This window comes from Echeneis naucrates, chromosome 3 (assembly GCF_900963305.1).
Source record: "Echeneis naucrates chromosome 3, fEcheNa1.1, whole genome shotgun sequence".
Taxonomy (NCBI): Eukaryota; Metazoa; Chordata; class Actinopteri; order Carangiformes; family Echeneidae; genus Echeneis; species Echeneis naucrates.
The window spans coordinates 2916967-2935148 of NC_042513.1; the positions used below are offsets into that span (position 1 = coordinate 2916967).

Genomic DNA, 18182 nt, shown 5'->3' on the forward strand with positions numbered 1-18182 from the left:
CGAGTTGATTAAGCTAGAGAGAGGTGAACTCATATAGTATGAGTCAGTTTGTCATTAATTATCTATCGAGGCTTGTACCTAAGTATTTGGTCAATGGCATTTCGTGTGAATTGAATATTGTTTTATATAATAAAATTAAGGTGATTGACAGACTGTTGTTATTTGAAGGTAAAGCTCCTTCAAACCAGGTTTTAACCAAAGATTTTTAAACAGATCTATGATAGGCCTCTGAAAGGTATGGTCCCAGTCTTACAGGAGAAGTGTGTGGGGGTTTGAAGCTGAAGAATGGGGGTTTTGGCTAAATACCGGGGAGCCGCTGACTGCTTAACATTGAGTCTGCTCTCTCTGGGGACTGGCTCGAATGGATTAACTGATCTTCATTTGCAACGTGGTCCCACCCTCCAGTCCTACAATCTTCTTACTAACCTGCATGTTATCTACTGTATGCTACCTGATAGGTGGCAGCCATGCTGTTGATGCTAGTGTGCAGACTTTTTTAGTCTTAGTCATGTGAGTCCCTCTGACTGAACTGGTCACATGCGATGAAAGAGGCTACACTCAGATAGTCTACTGACATATCATTCATCTGTTTTCTGTGGCCTGACAGACAATATTGATAGTATTGATTGTTACACACATATACTAAAGAATAATAAATTAAAAGATTATTTGACTGTATGATAGATGGCTCATGCATTCCAGAGCACATAAGTATCTCTGCTTCAGTCTAGGTACAAAAACAATGTGAAACTGGTTACGGGTGGGAATCAAAGTAACTCATGATATGTTCCCTATGATAGAGATGGAGACAGTGAATCTGTGATACCTGGGTAGACAATCATCTATGATACAAACATTCTTAGCTTTCTGTCACACACACGGACTGCAACTTGTCCATGTCTACATTTACTCCAACCAACCTTGAACTGGCAAAAAGCAGAACCACTCTGGACTTCAGGTGTTAGAAATTAGTCAATTAAAAATGAATATTTCTATATCAAAGAAATTATGAAAATGTGTTGTGCTTAAGAGACACAACAAATTTGTAATTGAAATGTGTAACTGGAAACATTTCTACCACATAGCAATATTCAGACTTGTATACAGTAGTCCCTGTCACTTCCCAACTTCATTTCAGATAAAAAAAAAAAAAAAAAAAACGAACAAAAATCCCATTGTTTGTGTGTCTGTTTTTACATCGAGCATTATTAGCAGCAGACTTTTGGCTGGACGCTTTTTGTCATGTCCTTGGGTGGCATAAGTGTCATTGTGAAAAATTAGTGTTCCCTTTTTGCTTAGGTAAAGCACAGACATATGCACCTACAGAGCAGCTGGCTCGCACTGGACTCCTGTGTGACTGTTACGTTTATATGGCACCTGGAGAGGTTGTACCAACATTTGGTATTATGGGTGAATTTGTGACTAAAATCAATATATAAAGTAAACATGTTTAATCCTCAGCCCATTGTATGAGTTCACATTTATCCTTTTAAAGTTACATAGAAATTTGATTGGAACTGAACAGCTGATGAGATCAGTAGGAATCCACTGAACCTAATTTCCCTCTCTGCCTGTAATAATGCTTGAAGTCCTCTGCAAATATTCTAATGAAGGGTTGGCTCTCATTCAGTGGTACTGATTGTTTAGCCAGAGTGATAGCCAACAGTTCATAGCCTTGACAAGGGATGGTTAGATGTAATTACCTGCTGGGATTTTGTCTTGTGGTGTCGGCTCATTGAAGAGAAATCAGTGGGGGCTGTTGATTTCAAACAATCTGGGCAATTACCACAGGCGATGAGCTACAACTGAAGGAGTTGCACTCTACTCCCTTATTTCACGCTGTCTTGGGAATGTGAATGTGTGTGTGTATGTATGTACGTACGTGTGTATATATATGATGATTAGTGTTTTCTTTTTTGTCATTACCTACTTAATGAATTGATATTGTTTTCTTTTATGTGTAAAAAGCCTTTTAATTCTCATGCCTTTGCTCAGAGTGCTTTAAAGTTACTTTGCTAATTAGTAGGGTTGATGTTTCTTACAGCTGTCAGTGGTCAGTTTGTGTGGCTCTGTTGGAATAAATAGAAAATAGGGCCAATGTCTTGAAGGTCTATCAAAAGAAATCTATGTATGCACTTCTATTTGTCAGATTGGTACAAAGATAGGACCCAAACATATGACAGAGACTCAATAACAGTTCCAACAAAGTCTTTATTTTCACAGTCAGAGGCAAAGATGAGGATCAGGCAGTTCACAAGGTCAGAACCAGGCAATCCAAAAAAACAGAGCGAAGGCACAGTTGGGGGCAAGGAAATCTCAAGGTAATGACACAGTCCAAGTCCTCAATCAGAATCATCAAAGTCACAGGCAGAGCTAGTGACAGGGAACAGGTAAACTCCAATTGGTCCAAGAAAACAGGCAGGGTCACACACAACACTAGGAAACCACACACTGGAAATGCCAGTAAGTCACACGACAAACGGGCAATTAACAACTGAAGACTCAGGACTTATATGGCCAAGCGCAGGATGATATCAGACACAGGTGTAACACATTAGGGTGGGGACAGGTGATCAAATGAGCCGGAGGATGGGAAAGCAGGAAGTAAATTAGCCAGACATGAAACAAGAGGAAAACCTACCAAAATAAAACAGGAAGTAATAAGACAAACATGAACATAAACTAGACTCTCGACCCAAGAGTCTACGGACAGACATCACACTATTATCCACCCCTCCCTCCATAAATCTGAAGACTATTCATTGTCATATTAAGGATAAATTATTATATGAGGCTTGATTAGAATTTAAATTCACAAAATTATTGCTTTGAAAAACCAAGAGAGAAAATCAACCCTTTCTTTTTGGACCATTTTAAAACAAAGTTGTGTTTTACATTGGCTCTCACTGTATAACTGGTGATGACTGTGCTTTACGTCAGATCTTTCAAGCCATGTGCCTGAAGATGTGACATATCAACTGCTGAGTTGTAACTTTGCACTCACGTTTCTCTGGTGTGCTTTGTGCATATTAGTCATACAGCTTTAGTCCTGCATAACAGCTAATCAGCTTAATGCCTCCATCAACACACGCAGAGAGCCACATGCATCCTGCTCACAGCCCTTTGAGATTCACATGACCTTAATGTGACTGCCTGAGTGTGAGTAAGGGGCTGTCCTGTTGTGTCTCTCTATTCCAAACTTAAATGACCCCACATACTAGTCAAATGATTGGAGTTAATTATTGAAACTGTCGTAAAAAATGGCAGGACACCGTGGTGTTTTGAATAACACATAAAATATTAAAGTATTTCTATTAAAATGTTTTGTTCTGTTAATGTTTTTGTTCACAGGACCAACAACTACAACAAGGACCCAAGAATAAACCAAGCTCCTGAATGTTGTGGGAATTTATAAGAATTTAATTGACAAATTACAGATTAATTTCTACTTGTGATAGTCTGAAGAGCAGACAGAGTGCTGTCACTTTTTTGAGTTATTTTGGCGTCACAAAACATCCTAAGATAAAAACAAGACATTGCACAACTGTTCTCCATTGTATATTGCTTTGGGGGAATTCACATCTTCCAGTATTTTTCTTTTTCTATTTTTCATTTCTAATTGTACCTGAAGGCTTTTGCGCATAGTGTCAAATCCCCTGTCACAGTGGCATCCCCAGTGTGTCTTTACAGGGGCAGGTGTCATGTGCTAATGCTCTGTCCCATGGGAGACCCTCCTCAGACCCAGGCTGCGATTGCAGCCAATTGCTGTTCAGGTGTGCAATCAGTTTCCGCTGCAGTGTGGGTCACAGGTGCTGCCATTGCTGCTCCCTCTACCCACACACACACACACACAGTACTTTCACACATACAACATATTGCTAACTTTCATATTATGAGCTGGATACAGCATTGTCTCCCAACAGTTGTTTGCAAGAATTAATGTATCAGCCATTATACCAGCAAAGTATACATATATCCAACTTATATATGACAAGAGCAATAGAGAAGAAAAGACAAGGAGATGTGGTGCAGTACAGTTTAGCGTATGTAGCGAGTCATTATGCAGAGCTGCAGGGTGTGCTTATCTATTACTGCGGCCGGTGGAGCATGAAGAGCTGAAGACGAGCTGAAAGGGCGCAAATCCCTTTTCTCCTTCCCCATGCCGCCCACATCTCCTCACTCATCCCCGCCCTCGTGCTTCCCTCAGTCCATCTTGGCTTTGCCTGGCCCCCTCTTCGTCTTCCTTAGGCCCTGGCCCCCTCTTCGTCTTCCTTAGGCCCTGGCCCCCAGCATGGGACTGGTGAGGCTGCCCAGCTGCAGAGGATCAGCTGTAGTCTTAGTAGGCCTGAAAGGCTGTAACTCCAAATAGGAAGAAGAGCTTGGCCTTGGCCGAAATACAATGACACAAGTCTGTAAGAAGCAGCTGCAGGGATCGGAGCTCCACAACTTTATTTACACTTGTCACTGATCAGTGGAAACTTATCTTTATGTAGCTTGTTAGAGTCACTGTGAGCGAATGCTTGAGAAGTTGAATTTGCAAGCCAGAGGAGAAGCAATTTATTGAGTTATATGATTGGACATATCCTGAGGACATAACTGTTATATAGTAATGCCTTCAAGACACTTCAGGATTTTATACGCTTGTTTGCAGATGTTGCCACAACAGATTTCTGCTGAATATTAGTTAAAGAAAATCATAAATTAATTTCATAAAACACATTGTGCATGCTGTGCATGCTGTATGTTCCACATTTCTTTTTTTCATCTCTCTTGCTATATGCATTTCTATCACTTCCCCTCCCCCCCAATCTCTCATTTCTTTCTTGCCTCATGCTGCCTTCAACTGACGCCAAGAACAATGTTAGAGATCATTTAGTACAGGGGCAATAGTGAAAAGGAAATGATTAATTCAGGAAAATCTCCTTTTGTGAGAAAATTAACCATTAGTGGCTTTAGTGCTTGTCATTCCTTGTATATTTAATACATTTATACTTGATGCAATGTTGGCATGTACATATATACATATTAAAGGACATGAAATTTCTGGAACATATACTTTGAACCTAAAGGAGAAGTAAATGAAAAGAGCAATTATCCATTAAAGAAGAAGATGTCTTACTGTAGAACTGATGCAAAAAAAAACTTCCACATTTACACGGAGATGAGAGATGGCTGCATTACTACTAAGCGTAGGGCATGCATTGAAAATGCAGTAGTCTGCTTTTATGAATTGAAAAGGGGGATAACTTCAGGGCTGAAATGGGTAAAATCTCCACCACAGGAAATAATGTTTGAAACCAGCTTTGGACACAGATATGGCATTTCAGTGAACCTTGCTTCCTTTCTTTCTTTTTCTTACCACAGAAGAATGCATGAATCTGACCCCTGAACACTGGACATAAGCCATAGAAACATTGTCAGGTCAGATTGTGTGTGAACGTTGTAACCTCACACGCTGTAAACTGAAAGCCACACATTTGAAAGAAGTTGAATCTTTGTTGAGATGCCACACAAATTCTTATGCCCGATGACTCCTTTCTCCTTCCTTTGTTTATTCTGTGGGTTCTGTGTCCATGCTGGGTCTCCTGGCAAACACACCACCAGATAATGCTGAATTATTTTCTGACTGTTGTGACATGTGATTGGTTAATAAAATGCAAACATTAGTTTTGCCCTTACACCCACTTGATAATGCCTGACATTTTCTCCTGTGCTGGCACATTCCTGGGAGTGGGAAGTGTGGGAAATGTAGAGTGAAACATTTACTTTTACTGCCAGGAATTAGGAGGTGGGATGGTGCTTTTTTGTCAGCTTGAAAATAAAAAAATGGATAAATAAACAAATAAAAATAATCTCTTAAGTAGCTGCTACAGTTCTGCTCACATACAATGCCATCCTTCAGCAATCGCTCCTTAAAAGATCCATCTCTTTAAGGCTGGTTTGATCTTTTGTTTAGTGCTAGGTAATGTTCCTAAACTGAAGACAACTTAGCGTTTGCAGGGGTTTTCTGTGTAATGAAATATGCCCCAAGTGCTTGGAGCTGGATCAGCATTCCTAGCCCATGTGTGTATCCTTCCTTGTCCTTCGCCCTGGTTTTGTTGTTTAACTGTTCAACAGTTGTTTGGCATCTACACAAACTTTGATGTTACACACTGACTTAATATTCAACTGGGGGGACATTTCTTCAGCTTGTTAAATGTGCTTTTGTTCCCCCAGACAGCAGATGATGGTGGTGAGCTCATATTTCAATGTGTGAAGCAGGGCAACATGTTAGTGTTCCTACCAAAGAGGCATCTATTACAGTGTTGGTGTTCACATGGTGGGAGATGTTATTAGGGAGCTCATTGCCTTTCTCCTCTGAGAGAATGGATGTGTGATTATGAAGTCATCAGCCATGAACCAGTGAGGCTGCGTAGAAGCACCCCTTCTCATGGGTCCTCGGGGTGGCATTGATTGGTGACCATGTGTTTGTGCCTGATAGACTGTGAAATGGTGTGTTGCTGCACGGCTGTGTCACACCTGCGTCCCACCAAGGTGATTGATTGGTTTGGTCATGTGGAATGTTCCCATCTGGTCTGCAGTAATGCATTTTTTTCCTCATTTGTGAATAACAAGCACTGGCAGGAGAATAGTTGGGCTTGGAAAAAGGCAAAGGCCAAGCGAAAACATTTTCCCCTGTCCACCTCCCCTTTTTCCTTTTACCCCGTTAGAAAAATTTCAAAGAGCCCAAGCCAGGATACCTGATTATCCATGGGAAAGGATAAATACAATCAGGGAATCCACATCTCTCACACCAAAGTAGATTTTTGAATAAACTGAACAATAAAAATTGAAAATAAACTGTTTAGCTAATGTGATGGGAGGCTCCTCATCTTGAAAGCCATACATAAGTGCTAAAAATGTGTATAAAATTTTGAAATATTGTTTGATTTTAAGAATTAAGACAGCTTTTCCTGATTAGTAACTCCATTTCTATTGTAAAGGCAAGGGAGTTACCCCCTAAAGCTGAATATGCTATTTTGTTTCTTATTCCAGCACTCCACCTGGTTTGATTTCTCTTAATCCTGGTCCCTTGCCTTTAATTGATCTATTAATTCACCTAATGGCTAATTACACATCAGCCTGCATGAGAAGATGCATTTATCATCATAGTATGTAGTAATCACTGACATTTCAACAAAGAAAAAAATAAATATGCAAATAAGAACTCATTAACATTTGCTCTTGCTGTTTTGAATAATGTCACTGCTGACAAGGCTGCATGCAAAAATTGATGTTGAGCTCAGGGCAAGAGAACCATGTTTCCATAGTGTTTTGTGGCTCTTTCATTTTTTTATTTTTATTTTTATTTTTTTTCACCCCACTGTTCCTCATGGTTGGCTGTAGAGGGGCTGTATTCCTTCCCTACCCATCTAAGGATGCTGCCTTGGTTCACTGCCTTCTTATCCACACTGACCTGACCTTAACCCAGCCAGCTTTTATTTACTGTCACACAGAACCTGGAGGAGACATCAGACTGATTTGACTGGTTTACATAGACTGTTGAGAGAAGGAAACAAAAAGAGGCACATTGAAGTATGGAGAAAAAGTGCATCTCTTATTGACTAAGGACTGTATGAGTAATCAGAGCCTGTCTAATTTTACTTCCAAAGTATCCGCACACACCAACACATGACTTTATGTAGGAGAGAGTATCATGTTAGTAGTTTTAATCGTAACAGGATTTCAACTTTGTATTTCACTTTCTTTGGTGGAATTCAACCTAAAAATAACAAAACTATGTAAGACTAATCAAATATTGTAAAAAGTTCTCTTTTGCAATGATTTATTCCAGCCGGAGGTCCAACAATAGGAAATAGTCTATTAACTTAAGGAATAATATTTTGTGGATTGGTGCTATTGAAGCCATCACATGGGAACATGAGCAACGGCATACTGGCACCAACTACAACATGTGTGCTCAGAGAAAAGAAGAACAACAATAAAAAAACAACAACAACAAACAAGTGAACTGGCACGTGATACGTTCATTTAGTCTCTACATTAACAGCATTTCCTCGTCCTGTGTTATATGTTTGTTTTCATGATTTTGGCTTTTAGAGCAAGAAAAATGGACTGGTTTTCTGGATGGAAAAAAGAGGCTCTCGGAATGCATCGGAGAGGTATTGAAACAGCGAAGCATGCTCACTAATTGGCTGTTTTTGTGGCAAGGGTTTCGAATTGATCCTAGGACAGGCTTAGGGACTACCTCTCAAAAATTTCAACACCTTAATGTTAATGTCTATTCACTTCACAAGTACCTGAGGTGGAACTGGATTAAAAATTTTGTTCTAGTTTTTACTCGATAAAATATGAGCTTCATTTTTTATTTACACAAAAAAAATTTCTTGTGAGACAAATTTTGAGCTGTGTTAAATGATTAAAGAATAGTGAAATAACATACTATGCAATACAATGCATTCATGCAAATCCTTATCAAAATGAAGACTTTTGCAAAAAATAAAATTTATACTAATTGAAAATGAAGGGGTGATTTCTGAATACTTGGTGGAGCGGTATCAAGGTGCTTTGTATATTTGGACTAAACTGAACGAGCTCCCTATTACACCACACCAACACAAGTGCTGGTGTTGTGGGTGGCATGGAGAAGATTGATGTGATGATCACTGGACAACATTCACTCTCAAAGTCATAAACTGTGTGGTTTTAGATGTCATATTTTTTATACTGTGAAGAATCTCAGTGTAAGTTTAGCTAAAGAAAAACAATAATCTCACTTAGATCCATCAAATTCTCTTTGAGCAAAATGCCAAACCACAATCCATAGGAGTGTAATTGTGTAGCAGTCAGCAGGATAATGGCTGCATCTTATTTATTTATGTATGTCAGTGTAACACAAGGTGTATCAGAGATTTTCATCATTAGGTAATATGAAAATATGAAACTAGGGACTTGGAGCTAATCATCCCAACCAACGAGAGAAGCCATCCAAGGAGAAGGACATAAAGGATAACTGCACGTTTCTTATTTTTTGTCACATTTTTCTTGCTTTTTTCTTATGAAATAGATTTCCCTCAGCAGTAAAATACTTCATGATGATGTACCTTCACCACTCAGTAATATGCTAATGAGCAGTTTCACAGAATATTTAATCAGAATTGATGTTTTGTTTTTTTCTTTGTTCATAAAATGATTTTTTTTTTTTTTTTTTTTTTTTTTTTGCTTTGGGGATATAGTGTTTGATGGCAGTCTGCATATTTAAAGTTATATTAATGATGATGATTGCAGTAATTAAACTGTTTTACTAATGTTGCTAATGTTGCTTTTCACATTTTGTGTCTCTTGCATCTGTGATGCTTTAAAATAATGAGTTTTGCTGCCTATCAGTCGTTACCCTTTAGACCAATTCATAGCCCTGTGAGAATAACCAAAAAACCCCAAAACTTCCAACATGCTTAACCCTGTGCAGCTCTCCTCAGAATTATTGAGCATACTCAAGAAATAATAAGAACAATATCAGTGATGCTCTTGTCGTGAGGCTGTGATCATGCAGGCCTTCTCAGGAAGGCAAAGAATTGCTAATAACAGGCCTGTAGCTCGCGTGGAATTGATTATGCTTAATTATGCTTCTGTTGGTTCCTCCTTTCAATTCTCAGTAGGAATGGATTTTAAATTATAAGAAATTGTCTCAAAATGCAGTGACTTAAAAATGAACTCATTTTAAGTTTTGTTCTTTATTTTTTTTGTCAAGATCTGTTTTCCTCAAAATTACTTGATTTATAAGAGCGTCAGACAGGAGATTTTGTACCTGAATGTTGAGGGTTTATTTTATTCAGCTAATGTATGCTCCAGCATTATGTTCCACTTGATATATCACTTTGTTCTACTTTACTTCAATAGCATTGATAAGCATTCTCCTCACATCTAAATAGTAATTCAACCACATAGTCACAAACATAGCGGTAAATATTAGAGCCTTTCATAACCAAGAGTTGCCCCCTGCTGTATTTAGGTGGAGGAGGATCTGTGGAGGCGGCGGCTGTCATGTCCAGTGGTCACATAGGTGCTTTACCTAACTAACTCATGGTAGACTCATTGGCAATACGGCTTCTTGTTGCTTACAGGTGCTGTAAATGTTTATGTGTGGTAATTTGTACAGTGGTTCTTTGATTATACTGTGTATTCCTTATGTTTTCTAAGTCTAAGCTACACTGTGGGACACTGGATACAAGAAGCAGCAATTAAATACTTTATTTTGCTAGGATTGACAGTTTTTGCAAATCTGTGAGCAGCTCCTTCTTTGTGTCATAGGCAGACTGAGACATTGTTTTCACAAACACATCTGTCTGCCCTGCTGAGCCCTGAAATTCAGTGAGCATCAGTTATTCACATCAGACACTGTGTGTGTGACAAAACACATGCTGCCAATGAATATTTAACACTTGCATTTTGCATTTGACCAGACCTTTCCTCAGAAGATCTTTTAGGAAGGGGGACTTAATATCACTAAACCACCTTTAGATGTTATAAAGAAAATAAAGAAATTAAAATGCTATGTCTTCCTACCATTAGGGTGAATGTTGGTGGCATCGGACAACTTAATCCTGTTTCCTTTAGCAAGAGTGATGGCTCAGAACTGTATCATATTATTGATACAAGGGAAGCGGCTTTCCCAGTTAAACCATCTTGCCTGAATTGCTCAGATACCTTTGGTCTCTAGAGACAGTCTGCACAGATTCGCAAGAAGCGGGACTGCTCAGATAAATACAAGTGAATTCTCTTAGATGTGCCTCTGTTCACCTGTGCTTGTAGAAGCAAAGCTCAGATCAGTCATTGTGTCACAAAAGATCCAGGCTATGCAGGTTCTTAACTCACAAAAAAACCCCTCTTCCCTAGGGTAAAGAGAATTTAGTTCCATGCTTGTGTCTGAGCTTGTAATATTTGGAGGTCTGACAAAAATAATGTACAACACTGTTAAAGTTATTCATCATTCTCCCGCAGGAGCTCTCATTTGTTTGTTTGTTTTTCCAGGGGAGTAAAACTGCTGAGTTTGGATTTTGTGATGTGTGTGATTTATGTGTGTTGTGTGCTATAAGTTTTAGTTTTTACCCTGATGGGTGCTTGCCTTTGAGCTGTGTAAACTGGATGTGACGCTGATAGAAATGACTCTTTAATTTACTCAGCATGCTTTGCATTCTAAAAATTCATGACACAGATTTTAAAGTGTCGTAGTTTTTGCTTTTGGTTTTTTAAAAGAGATTTGTCACAGTTACTTTTCTGTTTAGAGAACTGCAAAGGTCAAACATACTTAATTAATGTTTGTGTATCACATTGTTCATTTGGTCCATTGGACATTGTAGCATTGTCCGTGAGAGCTGTGTGAAATGTTGTGATGTGAGTTAGTTTGGTTTGATTGTTTTAAATGCTTTCGAAGGGTAAACACTTGTTTTACACCTATATCTTTCTATATTCAATGTACGTTTGTATGGTAAAGATTCAGTAACAAGCTCGCAAACAAAATAATTACTTCCTGAGTTTTATCATCATACTTAGACACACACAAAGGCATTATCTCTTTCTCAAAGAGTAACTTTATACAGATATGTGACATGTCAAAATTAAGCCCTAAGTAGCTCAATTTCAGATTGGTATTTGCTTTTTACTGCACTTTAAACAAGCATATCATAGCATATAGAATTGTGCCTTCTTTGCAATGAAACTGATTAAAAGGAAAAATATCTAAGCACTTTGATAAAGATTTTATAGTGTAGTAATAATTGTTGATAATGATCAATTCTAAAGCTTTATATTTTTCCTTAACATGCCACATATACACACTAACAATGGACAATATTTGTCTGGGTCAGACTGGCTACTGGGATCACTTGAAGAAATCCTGACAATAAAGGATTAAAAAAAGAGAGAGAAAACATTCTGCTTTCCTTTGATCATTTTGATTTTGATCACAACCTTTTGACTTCATCGTGCTGTAGGATCTGTTTCTGTTTGTCTGTGCCACACAGTACAATAAGAGTGCGCTGCAGGCCGTGTCCAAAACACCAAGTTGCAGGAGGTGACAGGAAACTATGTAGTCAACTGTTAGCTAAAAATCCATGTGTATGCTCATGTTCAGTAAAAGCTGGCAGTGATTATAATTGTGCTTTTTTTTCTTTTTTTTTAAAACAGGTAAATCAGAAAGGGCTTCATTTCTTGGATACGGGAGGGACCCTGGAGCATCCGGCTACCAGGTGAGTCTCTGATCTGTTGGAAAATTCATGTTGCTCCTAAAGGTCCTCTCAAAGTAGAGGGGATTTTAACTGTATATTTTAGCCTCAATAGTATGCTCCCTAACACTGATTCAGTCTTTATCTGGAAAATGAATAATTTTGAATCAGTGGCTCGACAAAGCTCGACAGACCATACATGTAGTAAGGTTATATTTCAATCTCAAGTACACCCACCTCTCCACCATTTTCCCAGGGAGATAGAAAACTTTTCCCTAAAATTGAGTCTTGGTTCATAAATGTTATTCAGTCATGTTTTCGCTAACTTAAAAACTGATTTGAAAAACAAATCCAGATTATTTTAATCATGGCCGGAAAACAATAAATCTATGTAGTCCTTTCCACTATTTCCACAAACACAGCAGTCAGGCTCTCGCCAGGATTCAACTTAAATCAGCGTCACAGGGATTTTATTTGTACTACTGCTAATTTTAGGTTTGATCACACTGTTTCTAGAAATTGTTTCTAAACTATAAAACTGAAATCAATCTTTTGAATTAATGAGTGTATTGAGGGAACAGTAAGCATTGATCCACTATCAAAAGTAAAGGTTATTACCAGAGTAATAACCACAACTTACTACTCAACCATAGAAGCAGAACGGAGACAGGAAGACTGTGTGGGGGGAGCAGCCATAAAATCATTATAAATAGGCAGCGGTAGCCACTGAGAGAGTCAGCTAACACATAGTTTTCACTTGAAAGCAGGCTCTGAAAATATTTAGCGTGCCCAATAAATAGAGACAATTGTACTCATGATCTATATGGCAGGTAGGCTTCTTGCAGCTACTATACATTATGACTGATTGGCTCAGAAAAAACCTTTGAAAATAGGCACAATCTGGAGCTGAAGCTGAAGCTTTCAAACCGATTTACACTCTCAATGAGGTACAGCAGCATTCACAAATTCATTAATAGCTAATAAAACTAATTTAGAGGTTTTTCATAGTCCAGGTTAGAGACAGTCAGGCATCCGAACTTGGATGATTCTCTGATGTTTCCTGCTAGAATATCTAGTTGAAAGATTCCAGAGAACTATCATTGAATGGAGTCAACAGCAGATGTGACATTTCAGTGCTGTTGCATCAGTAACAGTTTATCCCTTTAGAAATCAAGTTTTTCCCATTTGGATTTCACATCTGTTATGTTTTCCCTGTTGATTTTGACCATCTACATTTTAAGCCAGAGATCATTTTCATTTCTGTTACAATGATTTTACATATGCGCCATTAATCACTTTATTAAAAACACCACACTAATTGAAATGAACTGAACTCATTGTTCATTAGAGCAGGAGAGAGGATGGTGCATTGCAACAAGATGTATTATCGTACTGGAAGTGACCACTGTAAGATGTGTAAATGTGATAAATAAAGGGAAGCACATGGTCAGTAGCAATAGCCAGATGGTTAGTGGTACTTGGACTAGAGGACCCTAAGTGTGCCGTGAAAATCATGCCATTACATTAGCATGAGCACTGAGCTGTTGTCACAAGGCAGGTAAGGTCCATTGGTTCATGCTGATGATGCCAACTTCTCACCATACCATCTGCTGCCTCAGCAGAAATCCAGATTCATCAGATCAGGGTGCAATTTTTCCAGTTTTCAACTGTTCAGACTTTGAGCCTGTGTCCATGGCATCCTCTGATTTCTGTTCCTGGTTAACAGGAGAGAAATCTAATGTCCTCTTTTGCTGTTGTATCCCATATACCTTAAAATTGTAGCGTTTTTGGGAGCCCCAACTAGGTTGAACATTCTTCTCCGACTTTTTCATCCAGAGAAATGGTTGCATTTGTTTTTCTTTCAGAAATAATAAAATCAGACACCAACAGTCATGGTGTCACTGAGCTCACATTTCTGGCTTGTTCTGATGTTGATTAACTGAAGATCACCTGCTGGAATGGTCTCACAGGTTTCTGTGTCAATCCTTAGCCTGTAAAGGAGATTGCAGAGTGCACGTGAGATGAGTTTTTCAGCCAACCACTGCACATTGCTCACACAATCCATACTCTGTGAGTCTGCCACCGATTACTCTAATTAGACCAAGCTCTTAATGGGCCTGGTAACCCAGTTTGTTAGGGGTTTTAATAGTCAAATAGATAAAGGTGATAGGAGGACTTGGCGAGATTTCAGAGATTGATACAGTCTGTCCCCTGAGAATATTTTACTTATATAACATCACTGAGTTTGCAATGTCATTTAAAAAATGCAGTGAAAGTTTCCATTTGTTTTATCTTTTATAAGCTAATGTCTTTTATAAAGGTACTATATTTTCTATTTCCAGTGAACACTAGTAACATGACTTTTTTCTTGTGTCATTTAGAAAAAAGAATTTAGATGTCTATTCAGAATATACTGTAAAATCATGGTACTTAAAAATGCTAACTGACAACTTCACCATTATTTTTATTACAGTCAAATTAATGACACACATTCTGGTCAATGAAATTTTTCATTTAATTATTTATTTATTTTTTCAGGAATTTTGAGCATCTGTGTATTTTGTTTTCTCTTCTAGTCTTCTCTAAGACCAGATATTGGGTTGGCAAGTCCTAGTTCAGTGACTACATCGGGGAAATCAACTGCTCCGTTCTACTCCTTCACTGGGGCCAATCCCAGAAGACGTCCGCTACAAGATCCTCCACCCATTGGTCAGTTCCATCTCAATGACTTTGCTCACACAAAATAATCAAAATATTATTAACCAGTTTTCTTTAAAAAATAAAGCAAACAAACTAATTATTTCTACTTATTAATGTATGTGGCTCAACTTAAACCGCTTGTAAAACATTAACAGATATATAAATGACATATAACCTCGAGAAGAGTATATGTCATTTAATCTTTTATGTCACTGCTATTTACGACAGTAGTTGTAAATATGGATTTGCATACACACTGATCTTCCAGTATTTTGCACAGTATCTGTTGAGGACGGCGTGTTCTATAGTGCCTATGGACATTGAAAAGACCTAGGGATAGGGTTAGGTAATATGGCTTCAGCCAATTTGGTCAGTATTTATAAGAGCTCTTTTGATGGATTACATTTTTCCATTATTGTATTGATTATAAATTGAACTGACACGATAGTGGTCAAATATTTCCATCCAATAGAAGGGGAAAGTGTTTGACTTTCTCGATTTTCCTGCAAAATTAAAACTTCACACAGAGCTGATTGAAAAAAAAGATGAAAAGGTAGATTGACAAACAACTCCTCCCATTAAAAAAATAAGAAAGAGACCCAGTAATAAAACAAACAAACCCTGGATAAGATTTAGATGAACAGAACAAAAACTTGAAACTGAAAAATATTAGACTCTTTAATTATTATTGTGACGGAAGGAAAAATTATATGCATGCGCTCCCTACAGGGGATCAAAATCACTGACCAGAGCAAAAAATAAATAAATCCCCCAGCTGCCCTGCAAAAATAAATCTAGTCTAAATAGCACTTTAGACTTTGAATAAATAATGAAAAAGTATTATTACTAATATTACAAAGAAAGACAACAGTAATGTTCCTGCATTTTTGTGTTTGTCATCTTCTAAAATTGTCAGTGAAGCAGCTTCTGAAGTTTAAACAAATGAAGTGGAATAAGATAATACATGTTGAAGAAAAACATTACTGTAAAAGACACATTTAAGGTTGTTTGTGTGACCCACACAATGCATTCACAAGCAGTACTTAGAAGGAGTTTTGCTGGCGAGCCAGTGCTGTGTAAAAAGCAGCGGAGCGGTGGCCTGAATACAGCACATTCACAGTTGCTTCCTCTTTGCCTGTGAATGAATGGATGTGCTTTCATCTCTCCACAGATCCTCTACAAACAAAAAAGGTTCGCAAAGTCCCTCCTGGCCTGCCTTCATCTGTGAGTGGAAGATCATCTACCTCTCATATAAATAGATTTCACAGTGAGCTTACTTAAACAGACACACACACACACGACTCACACGCCTTTCTTTTCACAGAGAACATGTTTGACATCCCTACCGCACTTCTTGGATGGGAATTCAATTGTTTTTGTAGGTCTTTGAAAAAGTGACACTAGTGATGCCTTTTAAATTGGAAAGCAAAAGTTTTTGATGTTTATGTTCTTACGGTTTAATAGCATGTTCAGTTCTCTGTAGGGTGCATCTTTGTGTACAGTTTGCAGTTGTATGTGTGATGCCCACATGCGTGAATGTGTGTGTGCCTCCATACACGTGTACCTTGAGGTGATCGATTTTCAGTGCTACCCTGTCACGGTCTAGCCTTCCACAGCCTCTCCTGGGAGAAAGAGAGGCTGTCAGAGCAGATCCCCAGCTCTGCTCTTTTGATGTTTAATTAGTCATTACGTAGCCGAACAGGAGGACAGACAGAGATTAATAGCACAGAATATCTGAAATTTTCTATTGGTAATGATCCCGGTGGAGCAGAAACCATTAGGATGCAGAGAAGTGTGGAGCTCAGCTTGCATTCGCTTAGACAGGGGGTGTTGGAGTTCATTAACATGCATAAATCAGTAAGTCAGATGTTCATTGTTAAAACCCTGGTGGATTGGCAAAGGTTTTATTAAGCCTTTCCTTAAATTCCTAGAACTGGTACAAGATGATTTTTTTTTTTTTTTTTAATTTTAATAAGACGCAAAATCCCACCCTTTCCTTTCCTTAAACAATGAAAAGGGTTTCTTTCTTTTTTTGGTGAGGGAGTTTGAGACTGGATTTGCCTTTCAGAGCTTTGATAATCGTCACCTCTACTGCTGTTTCTCTAAAATCAAATATGGAACAGGCTGGAGAACATAAAAGGCTGGCATGTGTTTTGTTTCTGGATTTGTATTTGAAAAGAAGTTTGTCAGAGCATGAGGGACAGGAACAGTGTCTGGCAGCAGCAGGAACGTGCGCTGCCTTCCTCTTAAGTAAGTGATATATTTGAGGTCTTGTCAGGCAGAGGGAGGGAGGCAAAGAATGGTTGCCTCGCGGGTTACATCTCTTTGTTGTGTAAATGGACGCTGGGCTTTTATTTGTCAGTACTTAACACATGGGCGCAGGTGCGGTTCTGTGACTCATAAGAGTACAATCAGGCTGTACAATGCTAGATGGGGAAAAACAGTGACAGAGCATGGGATAAAATGCAGCTTCTTCTTGTCACTTAGTACTGCTCAGAAGATAAAGCCTGAAGCTTGGAGGAATTATCCCGGTTAGTCTTTGATCCCATTTGAAAGAATAAAGATGGCAGTGTTGAATAAAGGGCTATAGGTCTCTTATAACTTGCTGACAGCGAAGGGAAAACATGGAGCCAGTTTTTTGATAGGTGTTATATTGTATGTGGTGGAAAATGTTTGAGTGGGAGTTTGACTGGCAGCTTTAAGAGGTGTCAGGATAGTGCCATTGAACTAATAAGAAACAAAGGTGAGATATGGTTGTGTGCCTATAAAATGATGCAAAGAGTTATTCGTGGGCCTCAAAAATGTGACCGAGAGTTTTGACTGTGTGTCTAAGGATTGTTATCAGCCAAGATCCGTGTTTGTATTGCTTGCACTAAGAGTGGAAGTAGTGAGGGTGGTGTTGAGATGTGTCGAGGGCCTGGAGTCAGCGCTACTTTGCCAGAGGCAGCTGTGTGAAGAGCCTGCAGTGTACCTGTAAAGCATGAATGCAGCCACAGATGCCTCTGAAAGCTTTTGCTTGTGTAAGCAAGCGCACACCTCACCAGAGACCTGAATTGCTGCTTGATTTGGGGGAGAAAAAAAATCAACACAGTGTTTCCTATCATTATGTCTGCTGCTGGGAATTTTCTTATTTATTTATTTCATTCTCACATCCCCTTTTTCCTCCAGTCTCAGTCCTCAGTCTAAAAATAAATTTAGGAATTTTAATTCAGATGGGCAATGTAAGTTGCAGGTCCAAGCATGATGTATGTGTACACA

General features: G+C 38.6%; 1 protein-coding gene across 3 annotated transcripts in view; it reads left to right on the forward strand.

Annotated features, from left to right (window-relative positions):
- Positions 1-18182, forward strand: part of tcf12 (transcription factor 12) — a 66029-nt gene that overhangs the window by 19163 nt on the left and 28684 nt on the right. For all 3 annotated transcript variants that reach the window (XM_029497420.1, XM_029497421.1, XM_029497422.1), the window contains exons 6-8: positions 12187-12248; positions 14801-14933; positions 16096-16148. In XM_029497420.1, the coding sequence (XP_029353280.1) occupies positions 12187-12248; positions 14801-14933; positions 16096-16148 (248 nt within the window). The remainder of the gene's footprint in view (positions 1-12186; positions 12249-14800; positions 14934-16095; positions 16149-18182) is intronic.